The sequence below is a fragment of the Manis pentadactyla genome, chromosome 5 (assembly GCF_030020395.1).
Source record: "Manis pentadactyla isolate mManPen7 chromosome 5, mManPen7.hap1, whole genome shotgun sequence".
NCBI classification, from domain to species: domain Eukaryota; kingdom Metazoa; phylum Chordata; class Mammalia; order Pholidota; family Manidae; genus Manis; species Manis pentadactyla.
In genome coordinates this window covers 164809535-164818262 of record NC_080023.1, presented here as the reverse complement: position 1 = coordinate 164818262, position 8728 = coordinate 164809535, and the positions used below count along the sequence as shown (strand labels likewise).

The 8728-nt window shown below is 44.2% G+C and overlaps 1 protein-coding gene across 1 annotated transcript; it reads left to right on the top strand.

The window, feature by feature from the left end:
- The first annotated feature begins 2250 nt into the window (after positions 1-2250).
- Positions 2251-3500, top strand: LOC118920296 (protein WFDC11-like). Its single transcript, XM_036900948.1, has 2 exons — positions 2251-2344; positions 3358-3500. The coding sequence occupies exons 1-2, from the start codon at positions 2251-2253 to the stop codon at positions 3498-3500; spliced, it is 237 nt and encodes a 78-aa protein (XP_036756843.1).
- The last annotated feature ends 5228 nt before the right edge of the window (positions 3501-8728 follow it).

The window sequence follows — 8728 nt, the reverse complement described above, 5'->3', positions numbered from 1 at the left end:
AATGAAAGATGGGTTCCTCACCCATTCACCATAATTCATTTCAAATAGGTCAAAAAGTTAGGAAAAAAAAAAAGCAGCAACAAAGTCAATGAAATTAAATGGTAATAATTTCACCCCTCTGGAGAAGAGAGTCTGAACTTAAATAATAGCCAACATTTATTTTGCCCTTTCTGTGTGCCCAGGCCCTATACTCAGTGCTTCATGTATTCAATATTTGCAATGTGGGTACTGATATCACCCCATATCACAGACAGGGAAACTGAGGCTCTGAGCAGTGAGGTGGTTGGCCATTCACATATATTAAGCTAAATGCTTTGGAGCTGAGGTTCAAGCCCAGGTCTCTGACTCCAGTGCTCGTGTTTGGTTCTCTGCCCTGTACTATACCGTCTACAGTGTAGTAAGAAATGGGAGAGAATTTCCTTCTTAGGGTAAGACAAGATGTATCTTGTTGGTACAATGTGCCAATCTTAATGGAGAAAAAAAACTGGCAATGACTATCTAGGGTTTGAAATAGGCAGTATCCTTTAGCCAGGACGTCTAGATCTACAAATTTGTGCTCTGAAGCTAATAATGGGTTTCACCAAATTTTAGTTGCAAGAACGTTCCCAGTGACTTTTTTCCCCCAAGGAAGATAAGTTATAAATTTTCAGATGTCTCATGATCAATGGGAAACTATTAATGATATGTGTAAATAGTATGCTGGGAAAATACTCATGGGGAGTATTACTGTACTATGTTGACTGCCTTGTCCTTTGTCTCATTTAAATGTACACAGAAAAGCTCCTTCATTCCTTGCCTCTGTCTGAGAGACTGCGCATGCAACTTGACTTTTCCAGAACTGCCTCAATTTAGAATATATAAAAAAAGTCTAAGCCTATGCAGTAGTCCAAACATTAAGCTTGAATTGGAAGCAGGGTTGCCCGCACACCCGGAAACCTGCAAGTAGAGAAGAGATGGGGTCAGTTTCCTTTCTCGATGCCTGAGTGCCATTTTGATGGTGGAAGAGGGAAGAGATGAAGGGGTCAGGACACCTATTTTTGGCAGGTAGTAGTGCATTTTTGTGCTTTCAGGGCTTAGTATTGCTTAACATTGGCTCTGTTGTGGGTAGTTTCATGGATTCTTTGGGTTTCCACCCCCCCACCCCCCCAACTGATGGGAATTTCTCAGCTGTGGTTCTCTTGAATCCATCTCCCTTCCCGTTGGTCCATTGCGACTCCGTTCGCAGACCCTCGGCATCTGGTCGCTCGCTATCTGTTTCCTTCTGCTGAGGTCCCATGGTCTTCCCAGGTGGCCCGTCTGGGATGAATCTGGCACAGACCCACACTGGCTCTTTCTTGCATTCTTTGCCCTATCAGATTCTATCAAAGTGCAGGCTGCAGTCTCATCCTTGTGGACATAGCTCATGTCAGCCAGCCACCTGCCCTTTTGCGGTCCCAGGTTTAACTCAGACACTTACCTACCATGTCTCCACAGACCCCCGGGGATAAAGCTCTGTGGGAGGCATCCTTAAAGCCTTTCTAGTGACTTGGAATTAAGAATGTATACCATTCTTTAAAGAAAATCTGCTCAAAAATCTTCAAATAAATATGTAAAAATTCTGACCATTTTCTACTTTTAAAGCAAGTAAGGCTTTTTAAGAGTCCCTTAGCCACTTTTTGGCCATCCCTTTCTATCTTTTTAAGTCCTACTAGGTGATCTAGCTCACAAGCTCATATTAGGGACTATCCAGGGGTCTTGGTGAAAACTTTCATTTTAATATCATGTCACAAATTTTTAAGTAAAAAGTCAAGATATATGGCAGCAAGGCTGATATGATCTCAGCTTTATAAAAGCAATTCACAGTCACATACACGCACACATAAGACAGAATAACGAATGCCCAAATAGTGGGATTGCCAGGAATATTTCATTGTCTTCTTTGTACTTTTTTATTTAAGAATTTTGTAAACTGAATTTGAACTATCTTTTAATCAAGGGAAGACAACACATTTTTAAAATAATTTTGTTTTTCTGCAAAAGGAAGGCCTGAAGTGTGAGATGGAGAGATACTTTTCAGCAAAGCTAAAGTTCAGCTTAGGCGTGTGCCTATTGTTGGGTGAATGCAGGGCAAGGAAGAAAAACTAGAAGACGCAAGTGTAAAGAAATTCGATAAGCACTGTCTCTTGCTTCACAACTCTGTTGATAACTCTCAATCTCTAGCAGCGACTGGGAAGGAAAAGCAATCCTGACAAACATAATAGTCAGACACATATGGTCAACGTCATGAAGCTCTGGACATCTCTACTCATGACATTCCTCTGTATGGTGCTAATGTCTGTGCTGGGCGGCATGAAGGACAAAGCCGGTAGGTCCTGAGGCTGGGTTGGGGATCAAAGTGAGCGTGTATGTGCTGTGCTAGTTCCTGGACAAGTGATGGGGTATTGTGTCTGGCACATCTGACTCAGGACCCACCTTCCTTGGATTACCTTTTGGAGACTCAGAGACCTTTTTATGCACAGAGATTCAAGACATTCCCAAGTTTAAGTCCTTCAGTGTTTCCTCTTCCAACCTTGAAAGTGGCAATGAATGTCTATCAGCTTTTGTATTCATTCCGTTAAGTTATAAGGATACGATGTATTTTCCCACGTCAGGCTCTCTTTGAGGCAGGAAGCACTAATACAGAGGCACCGGATCTTCCCATACTTCTAGAAGCTCTGTGTCCCAGATGTGGGTATTTTGAGGAGTGCCAAATGGGTATTTCTTGAAATATACCTTAATTTTAGTAGCAGGATCTTTCACAATGTGAAATGATAGAAAAAGAACAAACATGAGCTGGGTCCCTAGTGGAGCAAAGTTGGGGGACATGTGATAAGAAAATGGAATCAATAAAGGGGGATCAAGAAAAATGGGTGAGAGAGAGAAGCATTTGGAGGGAGGCTGAGTTATGAAAGGCAGGGTCAGCAAGAGGTGGAATAAAAGAGGAGAGAAGCTTTTCCTTACCCTAGCATCCCACACTGTGAAATAGGTGTGCTAATGAGGCCAGGGTGCATCTCAGCCCTGAGCTCTCCTGTTATATAAATGTAGATTGCGTAGGAGGGCACATGACTGCTGGGAGTAAGTTGAGTTTCATCTCCAGGATGTCAGAGAGGGCCCAGGGCTCTGCGGCACTGGCACGACCTGGGGGAGCAGAGAAAGCAAGGAGGTCAGGGAAGATGCAGTGAGGAGGCTCAAGAAGGGGACTTGCTTGTAAGGCAGATGGATACTTTGTTGGGACTTGGAGCTCAGGTTCTACAGGGTCTGCTGGGCTTAGGAAGGGCTTCTCTTCCCACACTTGGCTACATGGTCTGTCAGCGTCTTACCATCTCATCTCAATTTCAGATGATGACACATTAATTGAGGAGTGCTGGGGAAATCCAACAGCCCGTGACTGTACCAACAAGTGCTCTAGAACCTTTAAATGTGTGAGCATAAACTCTACATGCTGCTGGACCTATTGTGGAAACATCTGCTGGAAAAATTAAGTGAGTTGGCGGATGTGTGGATGTGTGCTTGCACGTGTGTCTTTACTGATTCACACCCTCTTCCCAGATGCTATTATTCAGAAACGGACAAATAAGTTATCCCAAATCCCAGGCACAAAAATGAGCAGAAGACAATGTCTTCTAAACCTGGAAAGTAATTCAGTGGCAAATAAACCAAGACACCAGCTTGGGGTGCTTGCTGCTTTTCAGTATATAATCAACGCTTGTGCGTCTTCATTGTATCATTCAACAGTTTGCTCTTTTCCTAATTTTTGTCCGGATTGCTAACCAGACCATTTCGCGAATCCCTTTGGCTCAGTCAAGCCGCAGATTTGTACCTTTCTTTGTTCAGTGAATGAATACCCCCACGTAATCAGAAGTGAACAATTCCCATTGTTATACAAAGTATTCCTGTCCCATAGTCTGGCAGGGATGAGTAATATTAAGCTTGAGAATGAATGTTTATTTCTCAGAATTCCCTAGCCTTGAAGCATATAACCTTTTTCTCTTACAGAAAATCTTTGCAAGATGGCTAAAACCCTAACCTCCCACAGGGACACTAGTCTATTCTCACTGAGGGCTGGGCAGGAGAAAATCCTTCACAAATAAACTCAATTACCAACAATGGTCTTTGGGTTTTCTCTACTTCATTCCACTAGCCTTGATTGCCTGTATTACAACCCCAGTATTATACTGATCCTACAGTATATGGAAACTTCCAACTATTGCTTCCCCATCTGATTACCTTAGAACTGATGGTCTAATCATGGGCTTCACAGAATAGAAGTTTATTTCTCATATGACATTATAGAGTAGGTAACTGGCAAGCTGGTCTCTGGTAAGTTTGTTTCTCACAGGGTGTAGGTAAACAATTGTAAAACTACTTTACATGTATACAAGATTGAACAAACAACAACTGGTAGGTGATAAGAGCAATGTTTCTAACTGTCAGAGAAAAAAAGTTACTTATAAGCAGAGGGAGAACGCTGGAATAACCCCCAGTGGTACTGGATTATAATCAGAGACATCAATATGAACTCACATTGAACAATACATATACAGATAGGCAATGCAGAAATGATTACAGACATGTATGTGTACATGGATTAGTTATACACGTATATTTCCTATTTATGCCTGCAGAAAGAGACTATAAGCAGTGATACCACAGTAGCAAAAAGCATACCAAGAGCCCTGATCTTGGTTTCTAAATACTATTCTCGAATAAATGAGCTAAGGCTTCTTAGAGAAATGGCTGATTGTAGAACTGGGCTTAAGAAAAACAAGATGAGATGGAGACATTGCTTAGGGTCAGTAAGGAAATACTAAAAAATCAAAATAATGAGTAACAGGAATCAACCTGAAAGAGCTCTCAGTGGCCAAAGCTGAGACCAATTTGAGCATAAAACGGTTACTGTTGATCTATTAAAACAAAATGTTACACAATTAATGGAAAAAGAGCAGACAACTTCCATGTAAAAAACTGTTCTTAAAGAAAACAGAAAATGAAAATTGAAAAATTTTCTGCTGAAAAGAGAAATTCTCCCACCAGAAAAACCCCAAGTCAGGAAAACAAGTATAATACAACACTGAAACTTCAATTAAATATCTGTAAACAAACATTTTAACATGAAAAACATTTGACTCCTAAATTTACAAACTCAGCACATAAGTAGACAAAAAACCAGGAAGACATGAAATAAGGGATTGACAGAACATAAAAAATGGAAGAAAAAGATACTTTTAAAATTAATTTTTTATTGAAGTGTTGTTGATATACAATCTTATACTGATTTCAAATAAACAACACAGTGGTTCAACAGTGACCCATACTATTTAATTTTCACCCCCTCTAATGCAGTTACTAGTCAGCATAGGAAGATGTTACTGAATAATTGGCTATATTCTCCCCCCTGTACTACCATCCCTGTGACCAACTTATATTATGAGTGAGAATTTTTGTGCCCTTTTATCCCCTCCCCCTCTCAACTCATCCATCCCAGCCCCTCCCCTATGGTAACCACCAGTCACTTCTCAGTGTGTATGTGTCTACTGCTATTTTGTTCATTTTATTTTATTTTTTTTCTACAAATAAGTGAAATTATATGGTATTTGTCTTTCTCTGCCTGGCTTATTTCACTGAGCATAATACTCTCTGGGTCCATCCATGTTGTTGCAAATGGCAGGGTTTTTTTTCTTTTTATGGCTGAATAATGTTCCATTGTGTATATGTACCACATCTTTATCCATGCATCTATTGATAGACACTTAGCTGGCTTCCATATCTTGGCTGTTGTAAATAATGCGGTGATAAACATAGGGGTACATATATCTTTTCAAATCAGGGATTTTGTTTTCTTTGGATAAATCCCTAGAAGTGGAATTACTGGATCGAATGGTATTTCCATCTTTTGTTTTTTTGAGGAAACTTCATACTGCTTTCCACAATGCTTGCACCAATTTACATTCCCACCATCAGTGTAGGAGGGTTCCTCTTCTCCACATCCTTGCCAAAACTTGAAGATAAAAAAAGTCATCTTAGAAATTAAGATGCTCAAAACAGAATAAATTTAATGAACTGTAAGAAGTGTTGAGAAAAAGAATGAAAGAAGAAAATGGACCAAAGATAAAATGCAAAAGTAAAAACACTTGGAGAAAAAAAGATTAATGAAGAAGACCAGCAAAGAAAATCTAAACAAAAATAATAGGGGGTTTTCAAAAAGAAAACAAGAGTAATTAATATTAAAAACTGCAACCCAAGAAAACCTTCCATAAATAAAAGAAAACCTGAATCAAAGAAAAAAAAAGTTCACCATACACCCAACAACAGGGACCAGAATAGCTCATGCACATAGACGTTTGGTGCCTTCAGTGGATTCTTACTTTTACCTTCTCAACCTGTCTCACTAGGGATTTGCAGGAAGTGAACTCTTCCCAAGCTAGGAAACTGGACACTACATTAATTGATGGGTGTAGTCTTGGAGAATGCAACTTTTATGGTAGAATTTTAGGTTTCAGAACAACTTCCTCTGGGTAGAACCTTCCTTGACTCTTGGGTGTCCTGCCCATTCTAGTTATATTTGGGCCAATGGGCATTTGTTGGCCTCTGCACTCAGCACCTAAACCCAACCTGTGCATTGCAGATAACTTCCCATAACTTCTTAATTAGGCATCTTGGGTTTGACACAGAGAATGATCAGAGATGGGAGTGGGACCCACTTTCCTGGGGAAGGCAGTATGGACCCACCTGTGAGCACTGGGAGAAGCCAAAGGATAAAATGAGGCAGGAGTTGAACAATACCATGATGTATGAAATGGGGAAGATACTTCAAGAGTCCTTCCATCTGCACTGACATAGAGGAGTGGGTCTGGATCATGAAAAGAGAACAAATAATGCAAAAGTCATGGCACCCATGGAGCTATGTGGTTGGTCACAAACAGACCAGCCCTGATCTGCAATTCTCTGCAGGCTGGGGCTTGACAGCTTGGAGACCCAGATCATGGCAGAATTTGCATTTGCATCTTCCTCTGCCTCCATGAGATTCCAGGAGTCCCTACTCCTCCACTCTACCTAATATGGAGGTTCACAGTTGTTCCAATAACAAAGGAAAGGCTCTGATACCCAGGCATGCACCCCCCCCCAGCCATAGCTCTCCAGGTGTAGCCCCTGAGTTCCCTGGGGCAGCTGCACTGTCCAGAGAAAGCAGGGCACCTGTTATCACATAACTGGAGAAAGGCACCTGCTGCCATCAAATCCATGGTCCATGGTGCTCATGCCAGGGGCAAGGAATGGGTCAGCGTGACACCCACGGTGTACCCATGGGGCAGGGAGCACTGGACTTGACGTGGGAGGACATGCCCTATGTGGCCCCAGGCACGTAGCTTGCCTCTCTTAATAGTCTCTCCCAGGGTGTTTGGGGCAAGGCCAAGCCCGGGGAGGATGCTTGGAGACTGAGGCTATGTGAGGAGGCACCACGTAAGAGCTCCTGCAGAGCACGCCCTTACCACCCACCCCCTCCAATGATGTCTGTGTTGGTGGTTGATCACGATCTCTTCCAAAGGCCCCCTTGTCCAAGAGCAACTCTTAGGAGAGGTCGAGAAACTCCTCCAGTAGCAGGAGCCCGTGATGCTTCTGGGGACCAGCTGGTCTGACAGGCGGTTTCCTCCACTGACATCGCCTTCCTGAGCATCTGCAGGAAGCACCAGACTGGAGGGCAGTACAGCACCCCTGCCCCCAGCGTGCCTGCCTGCCTGAGGTCTTCACACTTGACTCCATGTCCCAATTGGCCCCATGACCCGCTCCCTGGGTTGGCCCAGGACCACCTCCGAGGACTGGTGATTGCACCGGCTAGAAGGGCTTCTGAGACCCAGTGGTTACTTTCCCGGGACTCACGAGGAGACCATGGCCAAGCCCCAGGGTGTCCTGTGCAGATTTATCCTTAGCATCACCATGAGCCACCTGCTCCCCCACCCCTGGGAAAGGCAGGGACCACTCAGTTAATGGAAGGCACCCTACTCCAGGCCCCCTCATAAGGGTGGGGCAGTACTGGTGGAGGAAGGAGCGGGGCTCACTGGGGTTAGCATAGGCTCTCCCTTCCACACCGAGGTCTCACCACATGGGGAAGAAGCCAGCGAACAGGGAGTCCAGGGGGAACATGCTCCTCTGGCTGCACCCAGACCTCGCACTCTCTTTCGGCCTTGGGCCTGTCCCTTAACCTCCCGGGAATTCCTATTCTTCCCTGTAAGGAGGCAGTCATCTGAGCCTCACAAAGGAAACAGGCAGGACAGGATGGGGGGGTCAAGTTTGATGAGAGGCCTCCTTGGGGGCCTCCTACTCCGAGCCCAGGCTCTAGCCTCCACCTGGCACCTGTTCTGTTCTAAGGGGGAAGTGTTCTCCTTAGCTGGGGAGATGCCACACATGAGCAGTTTCTCCCCCTGGGAGCGCCGGCTCAGGGAGCAGAGCAACTAGGGGCCAAGTCTCCAGGGCCCTGGCAGGCTGAGTGGGCCAAGGGAGGGGCACAGGGGAGGGTGACAAGCAGAGAGACCAGAGACCTGGACCCAGAAGGTGGGGGCACCCTGGGCCTCTGTGATCAGAGCACTGGGAGAAACCAGGCAGGTCCTGGGGCATTTGTTCTCATTTATTTGCCAGGAACGAGTAGTTCAGACAGTGGGGCAAGTGGCACTCCTGCAGACATCCTTGAGCGTGAGACCTGAGGTCCTCGTGCCTG